This window comes from Nelumbo lutea, chromosome 8 (genome assembly GCF_056320005.1).
Source record: "Nelumbo lutea isolate HS-2025 chromosome 8, American lotus-T2T, whole genome shotgun sequence".
Lineage (NCBI taxonomy): Eukaryota > Viridiplantae > Streptophyta > Magnoliopsida > Proteales > Nelumbonaceae > Nelumbo > Nelumbo lutea.
This window is the reverse complement of record NC_142691.1, coordinates 56958120-56985041: the sequence shown is the minus strand read 5'-3', so window position 1 is coordinate 56985041 and position 26922 is coordinate 56958120. Positions and strand designations below refer to the sequence as shown.

The 26922-nt window shown below is 34.6% G+C and overlaps 1 protein-coding gene across 7 annotated transcripts in view; it reads left to right on the top strand.

The window, feature by feature from the left end:
- Positions 1-26678, top strand: part of LOC148844336 (beta-amyrin synthase-like) — a 43436-nt gene extending 16758 nt beyond the window's left edge. For all 7 annotated transcript variants that reach the window (XM_088958386.1, XM_088958387.1, XM_088958382.1 and 4 more), the window contains 10 exons: positions 10676-10801; positions 10892-11014; positions 11109-11207; positions 11898-11954; positions 17345-17391; positions 17495-17638; positions 17748-17925; positions 25703-25783; positions 25955-26038; positions 26217-26678. In XM_088958386.1, coding sequence (XP_088814512.1) covers positions 10676-10801; positions 10892-11014; positions 11109-11207; positions 11898-11954; positions 17345-17391; positions 17495-17638; positions 17748-17925; positions 25703-25783; positions 25955-26038; positions 26217-26345 — 1068 coding nt within the window. In that variant the 3' untranslated portion in view covers positions 26346-26678. The remainder of the gene's footprint in view (positions 1-10675; positions 10802-10891; positions 11015-11108; positions 11208-11897; positions 11955-17344; positions 17392-17494; positions 17639-17747; positions 17926-25702; positions 25784-25954; positions 26039-26216) is intronic.
- Positions 26679-26922: the final 244 nt, after the last annotated feature.

Sequence of the window (26922 nt, the reverse complement as noted above, 5' to 3'; positions counted from 1 at the left end):
CAGGAGTATCAGTGGAAAAATGCTCAAGATTCAATGATGTCTAACGTGAGGAGGACCCTCTATTTATGAAGAAGATCCCGAGATCCTAAAAGGTAGGAGATGAGGATCTCCACCCCATATCGAGAAAGAAAATATGTTGTTTGCTGGAAATTATTGGGTACGCTACTAGGATATCGCCACGTGTCTCGTGAAGATATTCTCAAAGATTAGCTTTCCTTATCCTCGATATCCCTCATTACTCACGTGTGCTTCTACCCTTTTGCATGCCATGATTAATCCTATGTGGCGACGATGACGTCACCATCCAAAGGTCGGTATTTTGTTAATGCCTCATGGTGGTTCACAAAGTGCTTCATTGTAATGGGTTTGCATGTGTTTGGGCACGCATGGGGCTTACCATGGTCTCGGCCCATTGTCCTCCCCGACCCACTACTAGGAACGGGTTTGTAGGTGGTGAGTTTCCCGCACATCACCACGAGTGTGACTTCATCACACACTCAAATGTGCTTGGGTCTTTTAGGCGAGTCTTTTTGAGACTTGTTTAGGTTTGGGCATTGACTGGACTTGGTGGGCCGCTGGTTTATCGCAGTTCTGCTTAACATGTTGTGGGTTCATCGCGACGGTAACGATTGACCATAAGTTCATTGGAGCATGGGGGCTTGACTACAGGCTGCTTGTAAGTGTTTCTATAGTGTTATTCTTGGTGTTTGAGTGCTCTTTGAGGGTCTGGGTGAGTTGTACACACCTACACTTGGAATTTCTCCTTACCTAAGAAAAAGTAGGATTGCCTCCACCTCTTGAAACACCATTGATTGGTAGCAAATGATTTGTGCTTCTGTGGGACCCATGGCCCTGCTATCCTCAACGTCTTCGCCTAGACCTTAGCAACCAAACACTCACCTTGAACTTTTGCTTTATGGAGCAATATTGAGCTGGCCTTGAATTGGCTCTTGCTAAAACCACCATGGAATCAACAACCACCATCTTGATAGATCGAACATTGGCTACCCCAAAGACTCTAGCCCTTCCACCACAACTCTCAGTATAAAACACCATCCCTAGAACCTCTACCTCCATCTTCACCATGTTAGGTAGATCAGCCTAAGCTAGGGCCTAAACCAATACAAAAGTACCACTTCTAAGGCTCTCCATTTGAGGTTATCCAAATCTACATCTACAAAACCCCAATGCATTGACTATTTTCTTAATCGTTTTCCAACTCTAGGCACAAAGGAGCACACCGAAGCATCACACCCTCTATCTCTAGTAGCCGTTAAAGACCACACTCCTTTCAGGTTAGGGCTCCAATACTTGAAAACAACTTTGTGCCCATTGCACCAAAATAGGCTCAAATCTAACAATCTTAAAGCCTCTTCCTCTGATCCCAACATGAACAAGAACCTACCACCAAATAGGGTTCTAAATTCCCTTCTCCCCTACCCACTACATGAGAACTCCAAGCACTTTTGGAGACCCAAAGTACTCAAAACATCTCCTTCTACCTCACCAACCAAGTAGCTACACAATTCTACCTCTTTTTCATGAACTCCCTTATGCCTGCCCTCAACATTCTAACCTTTGCATCTCCCTCCTCTATAATACCAAGCTCCATTCTAATCTCTACATCCCATCAATGCCGTTGTTTTCAAATGAGATAAATATACATTATTCTATCTAGAGAAATCATTTTTAAGTACTTGTATCCTACTGTAGTCAAAATAATAAAATGAACCAAGAACTCCCTCTCTAGTGAAATGTTCCATTTTATCTTGAGAAATGTGACCTAATCTTTTATACTACAAATTGGATAAGTTCTTATTCACTTAGCTCCTTTTATTCCCAATCATATATTTTTCATGCATACTCTATAGGTTACAAGCTAAATCAGAGTGCAATTTAATCTTATAATGATTACTGCCTAACACCACATCCAACTATAATGGAATTATGGAATAGAGTAAAATCTTTGTTCTTAAACTCAAATTCAAAATCAAAGAAATCAAATTTCAAAACTGAAATCAAACTTTGTAGATAAATAAGTACTATCTACTAAATCTCAATAAGCACAAAAATCTAAAATGGGATGATAAGTCTCTACAACTTCAAAATCCATTTCTATTTTGTTACCAATTTTTATGTTGTGTTCTCCCTTATGCACCAATCGACTTGATAGAAACTATAATATGTGTTGTACAACCTGTATCCACCAAAATGTATTCAATTGGTGCACCAACTAGATTGGAGTTAGAAATCAAAAAGGAAAAGTCATTACCATTCTTGTTGAGACACATTGCATGTTAGGAGCACTCCTTCACATGTTCATTCTTATTATAAAAGAAGCAAACGAGTTCCCCACCATCTATAACTACTACCTTTTCCTTGCCCACTCTTAAACTTTTCTTTACAAAGTACTTCTAATGTGGCCTAGTGGAAATGTGAGAAATTTTGTTTAATTGAACACACATGGAAATTCGCTCACTCATCTTTCACTTGTCTCTACTTATTATAGTAGACCATAAATGAAACAAATTGTGCAAGGAAGAGTTTGCAGAAACTTTTGGATATTTTAATTTTCCATTTTAAGAGTCACCCAATGGATTTTAGTAAAGAGGTCGTTATGATAATTATACTCATGTCATTTCAGTGCTCCCACATTTCATACAACCTCATCATCATTCATCCTTCTGCTTTCCTTGAACCCTTGCAATGTGTTACATGCATGAGTGAAAGTCCTAGAATCAATACACCAGGATGCAAAAGTGAGGACAATTCCTCTTCCAATGCTTAGTCTGCTTGGAGAAAGGACATTCCATTTCTACTTTTTCTATTTGCCTCCCTTTTTCTGAGGCCTCTTCTTACCCTTTGTTTTCTTCTTGCCAAATTTTCCACCTTGAACAAGAATGGCTATTGGCTTGTCTTTCTTAATCAGTTTTCCAGATCTTTGCAACATATTGTCGCACTCCTACAAACTAACTTTTAGCTTATTCATATTATAGTTCATGACAAACTAATTGAAGGATGAAAGTAGAGAGTTCAGAGTGACATTAATTTTGATGTCATTGTCAAATTGGGAGCTAAGAGCCCCCAATTCATTTATATAACCTATCATCTACATAACATGGTCATGAACTGGTTAACTTTTGGCCATCCTCGTATTCATCAACAATTTGAGGACCTTTGGTCTTGCAAGATGGTTCTACTCCTCATACATGGTTTTTAGACTATCTAGAATATCTTTGTAGATATCAATTTTGTCAAGTTATCTCTAAATAGAATTATCCAGAGAATTTTTCTCTTCCCGTTCTTGATATTCCCTCCTTCTTGCCTTAGAAGCCCTATCACCTGGACGTTCTGGTGTTGGGTTTTTGGCAACCTTGTCCAATTTCTCTGATGTAAGCACTATGTTTAGGTTACAAAACCAATCTGCATAGTTGGGTCATTTCAATTTGTTGTCATCTAACAATTTAGTGAACTATCAGTGTACCATTTCTAATAAAAGGAACGATTAATTAGTCCACAACCATGATATTGTTTCATGTAATCTTCTATAGAATGGACTTTTATATATGTTCCATCTCTATTAGTTCATCTTTGGATTTCCCCCATTTCTTAGTGACGATGACACAGTTCATGTCCCTGGAAATGTGGGAAATCACATAGATGCATGGGGCTAGTTGTTTCAATTGCATAACCCCACCACTTTTTGTGAAGGATCACATATCTACCCTTCTAGTGAGATTTCACTTTGGCCTCCATCAGACAAGGCTCATTGCCATTTTAGGTTTTCTAACCGATAAGTGCAAACCTATCATATCAGGAGCCCCAAGGTACTACGGAAGTGTCTTCCATTTTAGGATAGGCCCTCCCACTAGTCTATGATGCCCCTATCATCTCATGAAGCAATCCTACTAACTGTTTCAGTAAAATGGATAGCTTGATTTTATGATGCATCTCCACCCACCAATTTAGCCTATTTTATGCTAATGACGGAAGGCCTTTAGAGAAATCATCTTATGATATTCCGTATCTCATTGAACTTATATTGATTATGAGGGAGGGTGTATATCTGTCCCTAAGTCAGATTTAGGTCATACCGTAGTGTTTCCCACTGACTTTCACATAGTCAAATTCAAATAGGCCCTTAATGGGCTAGGGTTCCTCTGAGGTTCCTCTTGGGAAGGAAGCTATTGGGGGGGGCATTAGAGAAAGGAGATCATGTAATGATCAATGAGCATCATGGAAATGAAGTGCATTCAACCATGATGATCGTGGAGAGCCACATAAGTCAATACATGCGCCATGCACTTATGGCCCATCAATGAATCACATCCACTCAGCACATCACATATACGTACATAATTGATCCATATCAATTTAAAACTTATAAAACCTAGATCCATTTAGATTAACACATAACCCATCAATGAACCAAATTATCTAATAATTTTATCTTGGTATATGGACTAAATTGCAAAGAGCAATTCAACCCATCTAACATAAAAGGGGTTTTCAAGTATGGGCTGACTTGCTCCATGCAATGAGCCATCAAACCCCTAGCCTAAAACTGATTTTGGGTCACTTAAACAGTGATCCAAGGGGTTGTGATCAAATCTCAATCGGCCCAACAAGATTGGACTGAAACCAAGTCAGATCGGCCTAGGGTTTGGTGTCCAAAATATGCGTCAATTCACATAGGTAATGATATGAAATTCTCAGTTATGACTCACAATCATATCATAAAAGAAATATCAAATAATCAGAAGTAAATGGCTAGGGCTGATAGTGTGATAGTCTGAATCCAATCTGGACAAAAACTGCATCCCTGCGAAACTGCAATCTGCAAATCGATCTCTATCTGCAATCTATCTCTTCTCTGCAAGTTTCAATGATTTCTCTGATGAAAAAAATAGAAAATCCCTAATTTATATTGCTTACATCTGAAAAACTTAATACATTCTTTCTAGAAAAGAAAATTAATTAATTACATACCACATAATCAAATTAATCAATTCGGTGTGCACAAATCTTGCCACCATCAAGAGTTCGATCTCCATCACACTTTTAGCCCAAGATTTCAAGAATCTATAATATATCAGAATATATTTATAAAAATTTCAGATCATTGGCCCACTCTGAGAACCGAATTCTCAGAGAACTGCTCAAATCGGGTAAACTAGTTCTTATCGATTTGAGTTTTGGTTCAATCTAAGGGCTGAACCTAGTTCTCTGATACCATTGTTGGTAGGGTTAGGATCCATCATATGGATGGCCAAACCATGCTACATGGATGGGTGAAATTTCAAAAATTTCCTAATCCTTCTAGGAGTCGAATTCCCTATGTTTTGAAAAACTGCATTTTTCAGACCGGTCTTGCACTAAATCGAACCATATTTGAAACCAATCAAAGAGGGAGATGTATACCTGATACAGAAACCACAAACACAGATCCCAAGGTGGATTTCATACAAAAATCAGTCCTAAAACCAGCCTTCACTAAAGATGGCGCAGTGTATTCCAGAAGTTGGTTCAGCAACACAGTTTTCTGTAAAACTGAGATCCAACTACTTGGATCGAATTGAGAGTGATGAGCCTAATATCCCCTAAATTTTTCTTACAATAATCAGAGAAGAACTGATATAAATCAGTCCCAAATAGTTAATGTCAAACTGGAAAAAATTGGAAGACAAAAGGATGTAGAGAGAACCAAAAACTGCAAAAATATAAAATTGTCTTGGACTAGTCCACCCCCTCTTCTTTTATAATCTCTTATGGAGCTATCTCCTAATCTAATTAGGAGATAATATAGATATAAATCATATTGACTCTAATTAGAGATATACCTTATCTTCTTATAAGATTAGGTTCTCCATACCTAGATCCAAGCCTAGATTCGCCCTATGTCACATGACAATTTAAGTTACCATGTGACAACTAAATTAATCATTTTAATTATGAGCCTTAAGCCCATCAGCTATAAGGCTCACGACTCAAGGGCGTTGTATGGACAACTTAGGCCTAATTTGTATGAAGTGGGACCTCACAATGACCTCACATAAGTTCACATGGGTTCGGCCCAGCCTCTCTGAAAAGGTTTGGCAAAATTCACTGCTAAACGCAGTGAACCTCTGAGCACATTACTATGTGCTCAATATGGGCCCAACATTTACACTTAAATGGTCATTGAATTCAGCCATCCTATGAAGACCTAAGGATAATGGACTTAAGTAAGATAAAGCCCATCAGGTAATCATCCTTTAATGGCCTCTTACACTTAAACTCTCAGCCCATAATGATTAAACACTACCCAATAGGGTAGGACCTCTCCCCTAGCTATAAGGTACAGTGTCATACTCTCTACTCGGATGGATCCCGGGAATTAAAACGCTTTTGCAAACATTTTTCATAAAACATTAATATATATCATATAAATGTATTTTGCAAAACCAAATCTCACACACTATTGAAATCCACTGCTGGTAGTTTAGGTTTCCATCAGAGAGAGTGTAAGTCCTATCATTCACTTTGTCTAACAGAAGGGCCAATCCTATCACCATGATCACCCACTCAACTAAATTATCAAACTGCCCTAACATACCCAGGTTTTGACCCTAAATGGATCTCACTGATTGGCATATCAAAGACTGTCCAATCCAACACATAGTGTAGTACCATAATCAAGTGTAGGGGTTATGTGTAACTTTCCAGTTTTTCCCATCAATATTCAAGGTCCAGGGCATAATTAGAAAATGGTCCGAGTTCAGTGTTTCATCTAAACATACACTGCATGTGCTTTGGGTCTAACCACAGCAGATGAGACAAGCTGCCCCAACTTCTTTGGTAGCGCATTAGTGTCAGTCTTGGTAGGATAAACTCCCCAAGTCTATCCAACGGCTGAGAATATTCTAAACTAACATGAGTCTCATAAGTATCCAATTTAAGGGATAATTTCACAGAAATATACCAATATCAACATGAAACAATAATGTACTTTTATTCATTTACAATAAATGTATTTGTACATCAATCTGATTGGAGCTAAGGGCATACACTGTCTAATAGAATATAAGGGCCATTACCCTTTATTCCACCTTGATAACTTATGAACTAGGTAAGGTTGATAATAGGTTCTTGTTCAGAATTATTTATGCATCCATTTTTTCCTCCTCCCCATTATAAAGCCTTGATCCACTAGAGCCACCTCTCTTCACTATTTTTTGGACCCTCAAAACTTTTTGGATCCATGTCAACTACATGAGTTTCCTTATCTTGCACATGAGCACTGGTTTCAACAATAGTATCTCTTACTTTGTAACTTTGAGGATTTGAGGGAATGCCTAGCCTATGTTTAAGATATTGTTGTCACTGAACTTTTTCAATTCCATAATATCCAAATTTTCTTTTACCTTGTATTTCACATAATCTAATTCACCATTAGTTTCTAATATTTAAGATATCTCCTTCCCACTAAATTGGTTTGAGTTTGAGTTATTGGTAACCCCATCATCATCAATGCTCACAAAACAATTATCATGATCTTTCCCCCAATGTGAGTAACCTTGTCATCACCACTATTGTTCTCTTCACCAATATCCCTACCTTTAAGTTGAATCTGTTTAGTTTGATACACTCCATAATCATTATTAATACTATTGTCATCAGTGTGCTAAATGTGGTTGCCATTTTCTCTAGAATCATTTGGAGCATAAGGACATTATCCTCAACAAGTTCAGCTTGAATTGCAGTAATAGTGGTATTATTATCATCCACTTGTTGTGCCTCCAGTGAATTAATCAATATGTTTCTAGCCTCTTGGCACGAACCATTGAAGAGTATTCAATCCTAGTATCTATATTAACTAAATTTGACTAAAAAATCAGAGCACTTATCAAGTTTGTGTTTTCCATAACCGACTCAATCAAAGGTGTATCCTCAGTTAGTAGCTAGATTTGGATCAATTGTAGATGTACTTACTGATTTTATGTGTTCCTCAATCAAAGGACACTTTCCTTTCCCAATAGAGGATGCACTTGCCTTCCTCATATGAGTACCAAAAGGTTGCCAAATTTGAACTTGCATGTTGGAGGTCACCAGAGTAACTTCCCTCACTGCCATCACTGAAGTACTAATTGGCATTGGGTCTGTGGTTATAAGAAAGTTTGACTCTAACTAGGGGTGAGCATTTTTTGGTTAAATCCAAAAAATGAACCGAAATTTTCGGTTTAGGTTTGTTTGGTTCAGTTTTTTTGGTTTTCGGTTTTTTCAGTTTGGTTAATTTGGTTTTAAAAAATTTTGATTTTAGTTTCGGTTTTCAGGATTGGAAATTTGGTTAACCAAGAAAACCGAATTACCCAAAATTTATTATATACATAATATAATATATGTTATATATAATATTAAAATATATAAAATACATTAACATATGCATATATTATAACATACATAAATATATTAATATATATAATATATAATATGTACTAGTATAATATTAATAAAATTCAGTTTTAACCGGAAATCGAACCAAAAAATTCAGTTTCAGTTTGGTTTTATATTTTATAAGTTCAGTTTTTAAAATTTCGGTTTATTTGGTTTGGTTTTTAACCCAATAAACCAAATGCTCACCCCTAACTCTAACCTCTTCACTTTATTGTGCTTGCATTACATTCATGGTGACCAACCTTGAGCAGTATGCAAACAATTGTTCATGTTCTACATGTTGCCAAAAACCACCATGGCTGAAACCAATCTAGAGTCAAGAATGATTTTACTTGGTGAGGTTGATTCCAACACATACTCAAGTATAGAACTGTCAATGATACCTATAAATCCCTGGCCCGATCCGATATCTGATCTGATAAAAATCCAAGTCCTACATATATATATATATTAATATAAATATACTTTATATATTTATATATTATATATTATATATTTTTTTATACATTAATGTAATAAATAAAATCTCTTATGCTATGTTTTGTTGCAATGCAAATAAATTTGCATTGATGCAAAATAATGGAAGTGCAAATAATTTGATTGTAAATTTTGACCTATTTTTGTTTCGAATTTTAGCTTATTTTGTTTGATTGCAATATAAATGAAGTAAATAAGATATGATGCAAAGTAAATTAAAACCCAAAACCGAATTATTTTTTTCATTTGTACTCCCATGCATTTGTACTAGTGCAAATAAAATTGCACTGCAACCAAACACAGCCTTAGGGGTAAATGAGGAAATCTATTCCTCGCCAGCCTTAAATCCTAAGGCTGTGTTTGGTTGCAGTGCAATTTTATTTGAGGATGATACCTAGTTGATCAATTGAGGATGATAAAATGAAAAAAAAAGTAAAATAAAAAGAGACCATACCTTAGTACCTTACCTGGTTGATTGTTTTGACATGGAAAAGAAACTATCTTGGTTTAAAGAACAAAATGAAGCATGAAAAAGAAACCAAGAAACACTTTACTAGGTTGATCCATTTGAGGATGAATAAAAAAAAAAAAAAATAGAGGATAGCTTACCTAGTTAATCAGATGGCTTGCAGTTCTGTTGTTGGTTGGAGAAGATGATGGAGATGAAAGTGACGAAGAGCCAAACCCTGTGTTTTTGGTCAATCAAAGGGCATAAGTGGCACTTTGAAATCTAACCGGGGATAATTTTGGAATAAAATTTTAAATAAGTGCATATTGTATAGGCACTTAAAAAAATTGGAATTTTGGAGTTCTTCAATAAGTACTTATTTTGAGCTTATTTCCCAAAGACCAATAAGTGTTTATTGGTGTGATCCTGACCCAAAATAATTGTTTATTTGAATAAACACTTATTTTTAAGCACTTCCACCCAAAATAATCTTAAAACCCTCATTCAACTAGATTTTAAGGTAATACCCTTCATCCCCAAACATGTTTAGAATTTAATGATGCCACCCAGATCTCATTCTTAAGGTTGAATGATCTAACCATAGTATTTGATTGCTGGAAGAGAAAGATGACCATACATGCAGTTCTTGATCGAAGAGAACTTTAAAATTTCACAAGACTGCTGTAGGACATCTTTCGGAAAGATTATTGGCTCCCCCTATTGGAGCAAAGCTGGAAAGATAGGCACATCAAGAGAAGAAGTGGAGTAGAGATAAGAGAGAGCTTAGAGATGAATGACAGATGCAAAAGGTTTCCACTTTCCCTGCTTGAGGAAGAGAAGACGCCATATGAGTTAGTCATGCCATTCTACTTGTTATGTTTATTCTGATAACCTATTTACCTTCATAAAACTAGTGGAAATATTTAGCTGGTTGATTTCTTGGTACTTTGATCCTTTTGAATAGAAATTACCACAAAGCATGTATTTGCTGATTGCTGAAGCAGTGAGGAAACAAAACTCACTACAACTTACATAAACCATAATATGTATAGCCTTGCTCTAGCTCCTGCCATGAAAGTTCAATCCATCTCTATCTCTTCAAATGTGTTATATATATATATATATATATATATATATATATATATATATATATTAATGTAGTATCAGAGATGTTTCAATAGTTCTCTAGGGCAAAACACGATTGTTTTTTGTAAGTGTCACAAGTAGACAAAGAATGGCCATAATTTCTGAATTCTCAAAACTTAATATGTCTTAGAAGAACAACTAAGTTTTATTTCCAAGACAATTCTATTGCAGTGTTGTTCTGGCAGTCAGTCATGGGATGCTAGTTTTGCGGCTCAAGCTATAATGGCAAGTAATCTTTCTTTTGATGAAATTGGGCTTTGTCTTAAGAAAGGACATGACTTCATTAAAAATTCACAGGTTTAAATCTACTCTCTAAATTTATTTCCTAATTACAAGTATTTCTCTACATTCCTTCAGTCTAAATTTTTTATCTCACTTTTAATTAAGGTTCGAGACAACCCATCTGGCGACTTTAAAAGAATGTATCGTCACATCTCAAAAGGATCATGGACGTTTACAAATCAAGATCATGGGTGGCAGGTCTCAGATTGCACAGGAGAAGGCCTAAAGGTAATTGGATGAAGACCATCATTATGTTCCAAATGTAAACAAACAATTTAGCTACTATAAAGATTTGTAATAAGTATCCTCTCTTGTTTTATAGGCTTGCCTCATGCTTTCACTAATGCCACCAGAAATTGTTGGTGAGAAATTGGAAGAAGAGAGAATATTTGATGCTGTGAATATTCTCCTTTCCCTACAAGTAAGGTGGTGTTCTTTTTTTTTTTTTGGATTTTGAGAGGGGGGAAAGTTGGTTAATGGGATTTTGGTTTCCATTGACCAAAAATCCTATGTTCATTTTTCAGATTTATGTGGGGACTAGGGAAAGTTTATTTTCATAGTTATCACTTACTTGGATAAGTGATACCCCTCTCCTAGGTGGGTAAATAACTTTTCCACCTAGGGGGAAAGTTGATAACACTTGAATGGGACAAAAATACCCCTTTTAATAATGGATTTTTAAAGCTTAAATGGCCATTACCTTATTTAGCCAGGACATAAAAGAACACGGGTAAATGCACTTACCTGGGAAAGTGTTTCCCACGAAAAACTTATCCAGGTAATTGCATTTACCCGGGTAAGTAACTTAACGAAAAGAGAACGGGGCCTAAGAACCAAGTTACCATAATCTACTTTAATTTATAGTAGTTAACCTATATAGACCATTGGATGAAGTTAATTTGCACCATGCTTTCTCTTATATACATTTTGAAAGAAAAACTGGTAGGTGCTACAAAATGAAACATCATTTTACAATTATTTTGAAGTAATCTCTTTTACAATAAATATCTTAAAATTTTTAAGAATGAAATAAATTATAACAAGTAAATTCCCATATTTTCGTTGCTAGAATGGAATGTAGCACTAATTTTGAAAAACATTTTGATTGTAGAGTGAGAATGGTGGCTTACCATGTTGGGAACCAGCGAAATCAAAAAAATGGTGGGAGGTAAGCTTTTTTGGATATTAACTTCTGTTATGCAAGATAATTGAAAGAACATAGTTCCATAAGATGACAACTAAATTTCTCTTTTTCATTATTATAGATTATTTGATAGTTATAAATTATAATAATTATACAAATAAAAATTATAGAATAAATAATTACAATAGTTTTATCAACCTTTCCCCTAAGTAGCAAACCTAATTGAGCCTTATCAAATGTTGCATGATTAACTTCCCCTCAATGTATTAGAAATTGAATTAGTTAGGTTACATGCATGAATTTCCTCCAAAAGATTACATGAACCTATCCTTTGTCATTCCTACACATATAAGGCATTGAGATTGTCATAGATGGGAGTAGACAACTTGTCTAATGATACTCCATGTCACAAAGCAAGAAGGATACCTGTCAATTCAATGTTAATAAAAACCATTTCACTATATTCAGCCTCAACACTAGAGCATGCTACTATAGGCTCCTTTGTGACTACCATGAAACATTATTAGAGCTATGAAATATACAACCACCAATGGTAGACCTATGAATATGTTGGCAACCTATCCAATGATTATTAGATAAATCATATAGGTCAAAATCTATAGTTTCTTTAATATAGTCTAGAATATGCCTAACAATGTTAAGAGTGATGGATTGTAGGATCATTCATATATTGTAATATTCTAGATTAATAGAAGAAGGCAAATCAAGATGTGTCATGGCTAAGTCAACTACAACACTGCTGAATTCCAATGGATAAAAAAAGGGAGTCAATTGATCCGACATTGTAAAGATTACTTTGCATTCAACAATTTAAGCTCTATTAAGAAGACTTATATCATATTTGGCTTGAGATATGCCATCGTTGGACTTTTCCACTTCAATTCCAAGGAAGTGGTGAAGAGGTTTCAAGTCTTCCATTGCAAATTCAGCACTTATAGTGTCAATGATGTTATGCAAGAATGTAGATTTGTTGTTGGTAAGGATTATGTCATCGTTAGAGTAAAAGTATGATTGTACTTCTATGGTGATGAAGAATAAAAAGAGGTGAGTCATGAATACTAATCAAACCAAGCCTATTACACATGCTTCAAACCATAGGCCCATTGTAGTTTACAAACATAATCAGGATTGGAGGAATCATGAAATTGAAGTGGCTACCCCATGAACACAACTTCTCTGAAATATCCATACAAAAAGAAATTTTTGATATCCCACTGTTTGATTTCCCATTGAAACATCAAGGCATTGGACAACATTAATTGAATAGTCCATTGTTTTACCATTGTAGTGGTGGTTTCTTCAAAGTAGACATGTTCATGGGTCCTGGTTCATGATCAGCCCATAAATATTTTATAACAGTTAGGGCTCATTCTTTAGAATGGACCTATTCAAATTTTGGAGAAAGATAAACTTGAGAATAGCCCATGAATAGGTCTACATCATAGTTCAATCCTTGAATTTGTTTAACCCCTTTGGTAACCAATCTTGGCCTTTAGATGCTCAAGGGTTCTATTGTCAATGTTCTTAGTCTTGAAAGGCCATTTACAAATAGTAATGTTCAATTAGAAGTTCTTAGAACTAGAGTCCAAGCCTTGTTGGTTGTTAATGTCTCTAGTTCTTCTAGCATGGTTAGAAACCATCCAAGGTGTTTCAAAGTAGATTTAAACATTTTAGGTTAGGTACATCCATTCTATCAACAATAAGACCCAAAAATTCTTATTGTCTAAGTTAATGGAATATGTAGTTTCACATGAAGAAAGGGAGATATATACATGTGGGATCTAGGATCCACTGAGCAGGATCATGAGAATCACTAGGGAAAATATGGAAAGTAGGGTAGAGATAATTTAGAAAAGGATTTTACTTAAAAACAAGTATATTAGGCCCCAAACCATCTATTAATTGATTCATATCTAGTCTTTAACTAAACTAGGTAATGGATTAGTTACAAGTGTGTAAATGGTTAGGCACCACACTCACATGAAATCATAACTCTAGTTTTTACTTGATTCCTTCATTCCCTAGAGTATGAAAGATCATTACTTTTTGCCTATTTTATCATAGAATTAAGGGATTCTTAAATTTGGTCATCCCAACCCATCCTTTAAAGAGGATTTAAGGGGAAGAATGGTTTTCTCATAGGTTCCCATGCACTAATTTACCTAATTATATAAATGTCCAGATGCAAGTCTACATGATAGTTAAAGTATGGCACAATAAAGATAATCTCAATTTTATTCTTGAACATTCCAACAAATGGATAATGTTTGAGCATATTAGAATAACCATCAAAATAGAGGAATAATATGGTGTATGAACATGTGAGACAATTTAAGTAATGTAACTAGCAAAGCATTCATTATATCACATCTAAAACTATGCAATTTTAGTATAACAAAGTGCCTAAGATATGGCTTATTAATTTCACAAAAAAATGGCTTATTCAAGATGAGAAATCATGAGATATTATGCAAAAATGTGCAAAGCAATTGTATTAAAAGTTATTATAAATACCTCAAGGTTGGAACTAAAGTGTCTATTGAAGAGAGAAAACCCAAATATAAGTTGATAACATCAACAATCTATTGCAACAAAACTAGCAAGAAGGCACATATTAAGTTGATTCCATGACCTCTATATTCCTCCTCTAGATGTGAAATTTTGATAGGACAAACTTCATACTCCAATATTTATGTAAGAAAAAGAATCAACCAAAATGAACATGGAGAGAGATATTTGTTTTGCAATTTGGATACTCAAGTTGTTTTGCTACTAACAAAATGATGAAGTGGCTAATTTCCTATTTATTTCATATTCTCTACATACCTCCCTAATCTAGTCTTTATTTAGGAACAATAATCAACCGCAAGTGTCATTAATGGGGGAGAAATAGAAGTTACAACATAGTTACTCAAATTTTTTGTTATTGTAACATTGGTGATGTAGCCTACTTTCGTATGAAAATTGGATGGATGATTCTTCATACTCCTAAGTCATTAATGAAAGTGGTATCACCTCCATTGGACTTCCCAATTCAAAATAATTGCTCAACCTACCTCAAATTCACAAGTAGTTATCCCATTGCTCTAAGGATACTTTGTGTGCCTCAAAAGCCTTCACCCATTTCTACACTAGATACCTAAGAAATGTGAACTTGATTTGGTCAATATTCATAAAGAATTTTAAACAAAAGAGGCATCTCAAGCAAGATTTCTATGTTTTATCCTTTTAGATTTAAATTAAATCTTGTTTAATTCAATTTGGAAGGTTTTAGATAGCTCTTATTTTGGGAGTTGGCTACAACATTTAAAACAAATTTTCCATGAAAAGGAATAAAGGTGGATTAAGTTGAAATTATTACACATACATCAATTAAGATGCAACTTTTAGGTTGGAGCTACTACACTGAGGAACTATTGTGTGGCACATTAAATTAAAGAAAATTCAAAGATGTTGGGAGGTTTGTGAAATTGATCTATAAAACTAGAAGTAATAATTGTTAAGCCAATCATCTTGACATATTATATGTCGAAAAAGGACACCCATATAAAACATTATGGCCGTTTGAATTGTTAGCACTCATTCGAGTCCCTTTGGCCCTTTTCACCTATTCCCAAAATTTGCATGTTTTTTGTTACCATAACACCAAATTAGAGGTTAACCTTAGGTGAATACAAGCTTGGATTGGTTTCTGAAGGTTTCAATATAAAATTTATCGTCTGAAGTCCAAATAAGAACCGTATATACAAGAATTATGCAAATTATGTGCAAATGCATGACTTATGCAATATGTTATACAAGAATTTTGTGTGTAATACATGAAAAATGTGAAATTGTGAAAATACTTTAAGAATATGTCAATTACATGTAAAATGTATAAGTCATGCTAAATCATGTGAATTGTGTATCAAGTATAAAAATTACATGTAATGTGCAATGTACATAAAAATTATGCAAGGAATGTGTAAATCATGTCCCAATTATGCAAACAACATGAAAAATATGCAAACTATGAAAATGCTTTCTCTAATAGTGAAATGATTGAAATACCCCTAAGAGGCAATGCTTACAAGGATCAAAAGTAGGATCGAAATGGGGTGTTTAAAGTCTTTTACTTTTTTTAGCAATGGAATTGACATCATGGGTTGCTTGAGAGGTTTTATATGCATGATCTAGTAGCACAAACTTATTCATTCATTTAATTCTGAAGATGTAAGGTTCAAAGATAGTAACTTGTGCTCTCCTTAACCATAAACATAATCTAGAATTGGTAATAATTATGGCTAAACAATTGATTACTTTTATGGCTACAACCAATAAGTCTAATGAAAAGGGATTTATTTAGAAGTATAAGTCAAATTTTCACCATGAAACACATACAACTTATGATTGACCTAATTACATGTCATGAGATATAGACACAACTTATAGGAGGATACATGCAATCATATCCCTTCTAAATATTGCTATAAGTAATGAACACACAAAATGATCTTGGTAAGAATTTTCTCTTTGCATAATCTCTTAGATATGGATAACACTTGTATCTGAAAACTTTGAGATATGAGTAATTTGAATTTTTTCTTGTAAGGAGAGCATAAGGATTTTTCAAATTGAGATGATGACAATTGGTGGATTAAAAAAACCATTAAAGAGAAAACTTAAAACAAAGCTTAGTAGGCACTTTATTATGGAATATCATTGAAAAGAGAAGCTCAGCAATGTTTTTATGCTTTCTTTCAACCAAATCATTTTGATCATGGGTTCCAAGGCATGACACCTGCTTAAGGAGTTCAAACACCTTTCTTTAACACATTCTTTCAACCATTCTCATTCAACACATTCTTTACTTCAAGGAGTTCAAACTCCTTTCCTCTATCACATTGAAAAAAAATATTTTATTGACTATTATATTAAGTCATCATCATCTTATAAATATTTTGAATATAGAAAAGTATTATGACTTAGGGTATACCAATGCGAATCAAGAATAGTCATCTAGAAAACTAACATAGTATGTACTTATATCCTTGAGAATAGGTCAAGGTCTAGGCTCCAAAAATCACAATGGATTTTTGGGAATAAACTAGTAGTTCAAGTACTACTGTTAATAAAAGGTAATCGACAATTTTTACCCAATTGAGAACTTTGACAAACTAAAAAATTTTTATTCCAACTAGTAATAGAAATAAGATCATTTGAAGTCAAATATTTGACTATTCTATCATTAAAAACCTTTTTTAGCTATAAATTAATCTTTTATATATGAGATTTCTTGCTCATTTGAGGAAACTTATAAAATAACACACAATTAACATACACTTTATAGAGAACATTTTTGTTCTTAATATGTACTACTTGAAATTCTGTTTTTTTTTTTTTTTTCATTACAGCTATTCAATCCTACAGAGATTTTCTCAAATGTGATCATCGAGAATGAGTATGTTTTTCCTCTTAATCTTTTTATCTTTCGTATCTAGTATCCTTTATCTTCTAAGCTATACATATATAAATGCTTAAGACTAACAAATTTGTTGTTCTAGGTATGTTGAGTGCACAGCAACAACAGTCCAAACAATAGTATTATTCATGAAGTTATATCCTAACCATAGAAAAGAAGAAATAGAAAGTTTTATCTCAAAAGCAACACATTATATTGAACAAAAGCAAATGCCTAACGGTTCATGGTATACCAACTCTTTTTCTATGATTATTAGAAATGATTAAATGAGATACATTATAAAAAGATCAAGATATTATTTTAGATTGATCACCTAACAATAAGATACATAACAGGTATGGAAATTGGGGAATTTGTTTTATCTATGGTACATGGTTTGCTCTTAGAGGACTAGCAGCAGTAGGGAAGGGATATGATGATTGTGTAGCTGTTCGTAAAGGTGTTGATTTTTTATTATCAATACAAAAAGAAAATGGTGGCTGGGGAGAGAGTTATCTTTCATGCCCAAATGAGGTATTTTCATAAAACTATCTTAATGTTTTTATTTTTGTTTTAAGATTATGCATTTCAATATTGCCTCTTTTTTGATGAGATAATAGTTGCAAAGAAATAAAAAGAATAAACACTTATATAACTTGTCTATTGCACGAAAGCGCAATTATATGGGTTTGCAGAAATGATACAAGATAGTGAGGAATAATGTAAGAAAATTAAATACATACAACATATTGTTAATGTTTTACGATAAATTGTTTGCAATTATAAGCAAAGGTGAACACAAAATCCACTATTAATATTAAGAAATAGGGTAAATTTCTTAAACTACCTTTATGGTTTAGCTAATTGACTAAGTGTACCCTAACTGTTTGAAAATTGACTAATGTTATCCTCATTGTTTTTTGACAATTGTCTAATTCTACCTTTACCGTTAACATCTGTTAGTATTCCGTCAAAACCTACGTACACTTAAGATCATGTGACGTTTAAAATTCTTTTAAAACCCAATATTACCCCTCCCTTGGACTAGCAACCCCTTTCTCCTCAGAACTCCGGTCTCTTCTCTCTTACCTCTGCAATTACAAGTACTGCAGGGGAGGCGGCTCTGGCTTTGCAAGTGCTGTAGGAGGAGCATCTCTGGCTCCATCAACTACAAGTGCTCCAATTTCTACTACCCACTTGAAGCTGAAGGAGTGTATAAATAAATACCCAACCCCCATTGTTAAGACAATGTTGTGTCTAGCTCCTTTCGTCCTTTTTTCTCCCTCTACTGGTTGCCATGGAAGTAGAATGTAAAAAAACATTTTCGCTCTGATTATAAATTTTTGCAACGTTCATGATCAGTTGAGAGAAAAAAATAGGCTAAATTTTTTAGCTCTAACTATTCAATGCTTCTGGGGCCTTCTTCCAAGCACCACAAACAAGCAAAATCATCGAAAGAGATTGGAAGCTCCGCCAGTTTTGCATGGCATCCAGACCCTGCAACACAACTTTCTTCGGTCTAGTTATCGTAGGAGATTCTAAAACTCTTTAAATCAACCGATGGGAGTCATTAGCGGATAGCTTCCCACCTATTTTGCCAAGTCGTCGATGCTTATCTACTACACACAAAGATGCGAATTATCTATAGGTTTCAGATCAGAAACAAGTTATCCGAGAATTGCCAGATGGATTCTGAGAATTTTTTATCCAGAGAATTGCTAGATGTGTTTGGCATAGTTATCTGATTCTTGTTTCTCAAAAACAAAATCATGTTTGGTAATAAGGTCATGAATTTATGGTCAAATCTTGAGATGATAAGAGTGAAAAAACAAGTCCAAGTTAGATAGCATAAACTCCATTCCAAAACATCAAAGGTTAGGTCCATATCCAACCCCACCCCTCCCAACATTTAGCCATAATCAGGATGTCAGACATGATGCACTGTTGTAATACATGAATGAAAGAATCGTGGGGGATGGATTGACACACCATTGAAGAAAAGGTTACTAGAAGGAACTCCCACTAAAAAAGCAAACCTACCAACAAAGTAATACTTCTTTTTTTGGATAACTATTCAAAAATTTTATTATTATAGAAAAAAGTAGATTACGAAGTTATAAAGGTGATTAGCCTAAGTTGAGCCCTATTATTGCATTTATATCACCCCATTAAGTTGTAATGCCCTTGTACATATGATCTCTTAGGGTCCCTTGCTTTGTTAGGCCATTTTATAAAACATTTTGCAAACCAAAGTATCAACTTCATAGTTGTTCTCAGCTCCCTCTTAGTTCCTTGTTAGAAATTATGGAAAGTCAGGATATTAGCACCACCATTTTAAGAATCAACTTGTCCAAGTAACAACCAACATGTTATATAGAATCTGTAGAAGTACATCACATTCTAGAGTCTAAACTGTACAAAGGCCACTTTTAGCATGCTCGTCCTCCAGTAATGACAACCTTACGTCCTTTGATATAGCTATTGCTACTTGAAAATTGCACTAGGGAGGTACTAATGCATCTTGAAAAGTTATACCATAATTCAAATCTTACACTTCCTTTGAGATTAAAGGCTAGTCTTCTAGAATGTTTTGATAGCAAGCAGTGTAGTTTGCTTTCAACTTGCTACGAGGAGAAAACAAATCAATACAATATATATTAACAAAAAAAAAACAATATTTTACTTGGATGTCTTAAGATAGGTTCTGAGTAAATAACCAGAACAATAAATTTTATAGATGCTTAAAAAATTTTGGGAACAAACACAGAGAAAAAGAGAATAAAAAGTGAAGAAAATGGTAAGTTTTTTGGGGTTGTATTTGATTGAAAGGGAAAAAAAGAAGGGATGAGAATTTTATCTAAGATCTTATGAGTTGCAAAGAGCCATTGGTGAGCGGAGAACCATTGGAAGTAGGAGAAGAAGGTGACTGAGAGTTAGGGATTTTGGCGAGCATTTATTGTCTTGCAAAATTACTAAACTTCCCATGTTCGCACGTGCAACATGGGCACTTGTGTTCACTTTATAAAAGACAGTGAGAAATGAAAAGATGAAAATCATTCATCTTTATAAACAAAAAATGGTATTTGGAAAATCAGCCTTTCAGATGAGAGTTTTCATCTAGAATTGGAGCCATTCTAAAGAGCTAACAACCCTAAACGCCATTCGATTCCAAAGAAACACGAGAATCGCCAGAAGTGATTCTCCAAAGTGATGCCAAACAGAGCCTTAATTGCCTAAAGGTAAGACCATCGCATGTTGGTGTGTCCGAAAGCACGTCATTAAACATTCCAGAACACCAGTTTTAATATTTATAATTTTATTCCGATTCTCAAACAACTACTAATATAGTATATGGGTGAGAACGGGTCGTATCCACAGGGAAGCGAGGGAAAAATAATCATGTACTTAGATCCGGGAGAAGAGAACGCAAGTGGGAGTTGCGGAAATAAAAAAATAATTAATTGAAAAATTAGAATTCATTAAAATCAAATTCGAACAATACTAAGAATAACAAGTGCATAAAATTAAATAAAGAACATAAACAACTAAATAAAAGAAACAAAATAAAAATGTCTGAGAATCCGATCAGAGGTAGCAGTTTTCAGATCTCTCCTTCCACCCTCGAACTTCTTGAGTTAGGCCTTCCGTTTTACCTGGCCAAATTTAAGATTTGCAGAAAAGAAATAAAACACAAATTAAATCTAATAAAAATAAATTTGTAGGAAGGAAAAATTAAACTGGAAATTAAATAACAAAAAGTAATTCTAAAACTGAAGAAAATATGGTTGGGATTCACATCCAGAGGTGGCAATAGTGGTGTTGGCGAACTGCAAGTAAGAACCCCTCCTCTTGCTTGGGTGTCCTCCTCTTCCTCTACCCTTGAACTTCTTAAGATCAGCCTTCCTTCTTACTTTGGTGAATTGACAAACCCCTTTTACAGGGCCCTTGGGATCCTTTTTATAAAGAATGGTGGACACAACTAGAAATAGGGAGAAAGATAGAGGGCGACAGCTAGGATTTAGCAAAGTTAGGGATGCCCTAGGGTTTCTAATGGATGGATAAGATGGTTTTGGTGTGATCTTATGGCTGAAAATAAAAGGAGAGGGCATCCAATATTATGTAGGGCTGAGATTTGGGCACCTAGAAATGGAGGGTGTAGATTAGAACATCTAGGGTTGAAGGGTTAAGATTAAAAGAATAGGTGGTGCCCTAGATTGAATGGTTGGAATATAAGATGGAGGGAGTGGCTTAGATTTGGAGGTGATGGGCTGAATGGTGAGGATTAGCAGAATAGGTGGTGCCCTAGGGTTTAAAAGCTTTAAAGGAGAGCCTTAAAATGAGTTGTTGAGATTAAAAGAGCTGGAGGGTGGAGATTAAACACCTAGGGGTGGCTAGGGTTTGCTAAGAGTGAAAAGATTAGGTTAAAAAGGTTCCCTAGGTTTTGCTAAGGAGATGGGAGCATGGTAATACAATAGGATGGGCACCAACTGGGTTTAGCAAATAGGAGGCACCCTCCTATTCTCAGTTCTGTACAAAAACACCCCCTCTCTCAGCTGGTCTTCACACCAGCTTCCCAAAAACTACACAGAGACACTCAGATGTCACATAATTGATTTTAATTGGGAAAATGATACACTTTGACTAATCTAAGGCAGATAATACCCCTGAATTGATGCCCTTAAGGCATCAAAATGCAGGGTTATCACATGTCATCATGCAACAGATGTGATGTTGAAGTAGGAAGGGTACTAGTAATTACCTTCAAATCCAAACAACATGTAAATTCCCCATGAGGAGTCTTCACCCAAATCACAGAATCCTCCAATTCATTTCTTGGGTGAGGCAGAGAAATAGAATATAATTGAGTAGAATCAAACTTGGAAAATAACTATTGAAAAAGAGTGAGGTGCAAAGTCATATCAATGGAATTGATTAGATGGGCTAAATGGAAAGAGTTTTGCATAAAATCATTCATATCAGCAAGGGGAAAATTTAGAGCACACCAAGGGTCATGTAATAAGCATGGTTTTCAAAACCGGACTAGACAAGATAATTAGACTAAAAAACTTGGGAACCGGTTAGGTAACCAGTTTTGTTTCACCCTAAAACCACTTTTTTGGCCAAAAGCCATTGATTTGGTCAGTGACCCATTGACCTGAGCAGTTGCACCTTTGAATTGTCAACTCAGACAACGGTTTTGGCCATTTTTATTTTTTAATTTTTTAAGTTAGAAAGGGTTCGTCCATTTGAACCGGACGATCAAACCGTTCAGCCTAGGAACTAGTCCCCATAATAGTTCCATGTCTGGTATGGTTTTAAAAACCTTAGTAATAAGTAAATATACCACCTATTTCTTATCAACTAAAGAGCACCCTAATGTACCACCTCTCTTGCTTGCAACAATCCAGACCAAATAGATGAAATACCGTAAGATGCTTAATATTACCAAAAATTGGAATTACTATTTTTATGATCAAGTACCTTTTCCCATAGGGAATATTTATTCTTCAAAAAGCACCAACAAACTTTTGATAAAAATGCAATGTTTCTATGTTCTACTACCCACAAGTCTAGACCACCTTCAGCCCTTGGTTTCAACATAGATTGCAAATTAAGTACAAGATGCATGATATTACATATGGTAAACTGGTAGAGCCTCAAGTGTAGATTTTATGAGTATTGTATGGCCTACTTGAGATAAGAGATATACTTTCCACATAGCCAGTTTTCTTCTCATTCATTCCAAAAGAAACCATCACTCTTGACACTTAGGTCATCCCATAGAAATACTTATTCCCAAATAGCATTTAGAATGTGACATGGGGCTCACATCTAAAGACAATATAATGAATTATGAGTGTCTCTTTTGCCTATTCATGGAGTGAACAACTTCTTGTGTTGGAAGGGTTAGAGTTCAGATTAGACATGGCTGAAGCAGATCTAGTGGTTGGGTGAATTTTAAAAGTTTTATAACCCATTGTAGAAACCGTTTTCCTGATGATTTTAAAACCTGAAATTTTGGAATCAAATTTGCACTAACTGGATCAGATTTGAAATCCAAATTAATTTCAAATCATACCTGAAGATGTCACAATAGTGAAGTGAAACTGATTCAACAAGATATTTTCTGCACTTTAAACCTCCAATCTTATTGGGATTAATGCAGCAGTGAGATCCTTCATAGGACTAATGTTTCTCCAAAAAACACATTTAGGAACTGAAAGAAGCGTCCCTACTAGGGTGGAATGAACTAGGATTTTATTAGAGCAAGGGAGGTGAGAAAGAGAGAGAGAGAGAGAGACAAATTTAGGAAAGAATGGTTTGCCCATCCCTCTCTTCCCTTATATAGAGTACTCTCCTAGTCCTAGTAGGAGTTGAATTCAAATCAAATTTGGATTAGGGTTTATCCTTATGGATAAAATCCATGACCCAAAATTTCCCTAAGTCACATGACAATGTTGCCATCTGCTTACTTAATTAATCATATTAGTAATTGGCCTTAGGCCTATTTTCTTTAATGGCTCACTTTCCTATGCATTATAAGGCCATATAGCCTAAAACTTATATGGAGTGGAACCTACAAAGGTCTCACACAAGTCTATAAGGGTTCTAACCCACCTCTAGATAAGGATAGGCCAAATTCACTACTCAAGGGCATTGAACCCCAAACCCATTCAACTTGGGTTCAATTGGGCCTAACATTTACATGTAAATGATCAATGGATTCAGCCACCCTATGAAGACCTAAGGATAATAGACTTATGTAAGATGAAGCCCATCAAATAATCAACATTGTAATGGTCTCTTACACCTAACATTTCACTCCATAATCTTTAAAATACTATTCATAGAGAAGGATCTCTTCCTTAACTGTAAAAAGTAGTGTCACACTCTTTGCTTAGATGAATCCCAGGATTAAAACTTTTTAATATCCTTTTCTATAAAATATTAATATAATATATAAATACATTTTACAAATCAAATTTCAATTATAGTTGAAATCCATTGTCGATGGTTTTAGGTTTCCATTAAAGAGAGTGTAAACTCGAATATTCACTTTGTCTAAGAAAATGGGCAATCCTATCACTATGATTACCCACTCAGGTAATTTTCTAAACTATCCCAACATGCCCAAATGTTTGACCTCTAATAGATCTCACTAGTTGGCATAAATTAAAGATAGTCCAAAACATAGTCAAATATCATAATCAAGTCTGGGGTTAAATGTAACTTTCTAGTTCTACCCATCTTTCTCTAAAGTCCAAAGCATAATTGGAATTTGATCTGTGTCAAATGATTCCTCAAAACACCCATTGTCTATGCCTAGGGTCTAATCCTAGTAGCTGAGACAAGCTACTCCACCAATTCCATAATATACCAATGTCAACCTTGTGAGGATAAACTCCCCAAGTTTGTCCAATGGCTGAGAATATTCTAAGTTAACATGAGTCTCATAAGTGTCAAATTTAAAGATTAATTCACATAAACATACCAAATGTGATCATGAAACAATAATGTACTTATATTATTTATAAATATTTGTATACATCAATTTGATTGGAGTTAAGGGCATATGCTGTCTAACATTTTGTGCCAATAGAATATTATCACAAGCTTGTTTTCAAAGTGTGAAAGTATTTTGGCCATTACCTTATACGTAAAAATAAAAAGGACCAATAGGGTGAAATCCTTTGCTTGCTATACTAAACCCGATTTTGGAATGAGATAAATATGAGTCTAATTAATATTTACTATTTTTCTAATGTTAGAAAGCAGGATTGCATAACTGTACTAGTTTTGTACCCACAATATTCCAACAATTTTGATAAATTGCATCTTAGATCCCATCTAGGCCTAGAGTTTAGTGTGTTCAATACTAAATAAAGTACTTCTCACTTCTTCTTCATTTGGAGGTTGGCATAAAAGTTGATTGTCACTGTTAGCAATACAAGATGTCGAAGCATCACAAAATGTCAAATTGGGTAATGGTATAGTGAGTAGTTGTTCAAAATAGTCAATGAGCCAATGATATTTGCTTTTGTTTGAAGCCATCACATGAAAATTTTTAGTGGTGTGGTCACTGTCTTTTTTCCAAGCAACACATGCTTTCTTTCGCCAGTAAATCTTTACTTTATCTAACAATTCTTCTCGGTCAGAGTATAGTTTGTGCTACAATAAGACATTAGCACTCAAGGGTGGTTCATGTAGGGCTACTGCTAGTTCCTTTTCAAGATCTAAAAGTTGTTTATTCAGAGAACCCGTGATGCTTTTCCTTATCTATTTGCTTCTTTAATTGTGTTGGGTCAAACAGGAATACACTCCTCTAAAAGGTGGTAAAACAAATTTAGTTCAAACAGCATGGGCATTGATGGGTCTCATTCATGGTGGACAGGTTAGTTTGAAGTTATAAAGTCAAATACATGGATTATACTGATTGTATACAGGAAAATCTAAAAGAGTAAATGAAGTTTTAGAATTAAGTTTGAGTTCGTTGGCAAATTCTTTCAATAAAATGAGTTTCTTTTATCCAGATACTAAATAATTAGTTTTCAAATATAACCAGGCTGAGAGAGATACAACCCCATTGCATCGTGCAGCAAAGCTATTAATTAATTCACAAATGGAAAATGGGGACTTTCCTCAAGAGGTAAGATATAGCCAATTCTTATATGATATGTGGTTTGGAGCAAAAAAGGACTGAGCAGATCATGTAAAATATGACACAAATTGAAGCTATCTTCCTTTATTATTGCATTTCCTTTCATAATTGTCTCTACTAATTCTTTATTTTTCATGTTCTCTAATATTTTTAATCATTACTACAGGAAATTACAGGAGCCTCTATAAAGACTTGTATGATACACTATGCAACATACAGAAATATATTTCCACTATGGGCACTTGGGGAGTACCGTACACGAGTTTTTAAACCTTCCAAAATCCTCCAAAATTAAGTCACTCATTCTACAATTATCCTTATATAAATAAAGGAGAAGATATATGATACTGAAAAGACATGGTACTTGAACAATTTTGACCAATCAAAGTGCCTCCATCAATTTTGATGAATAGCGCCTGATTGATCATCTCTTTTATGAAATCAGTTGATTAACTGTAGGTTTTTTCTGGTATGATAGTCAAATAAAAAAAGTGATGATAATCTTTCCATTTGGCTTTTAATAGTCTTTCTCCAAATTATTGTACTCTATAATGGGAGATTTACATTTAATGGATTTTAATGATGCTTGCCGTATAGACCTAGTTAATAAATTATTTCTTCATTACCATATTCTTTTGATTAATAAATCCATGAGCTTTATATTCTTGTTTTTCTGCTAATGCAAATATTTCTATGATCCAAATATTATATTTGAGAGCAAGCCAATGTATGATGATATGTTTGTTCCACTAGGATCTGAGTAATCCAAGAACTACATGAATTGACGACAGAGTTTAGTGCATGAATGCAAAACATATATATTGATTTGATTACTTAATACTATATCGAGATTTGCATAGCATATGGATCAA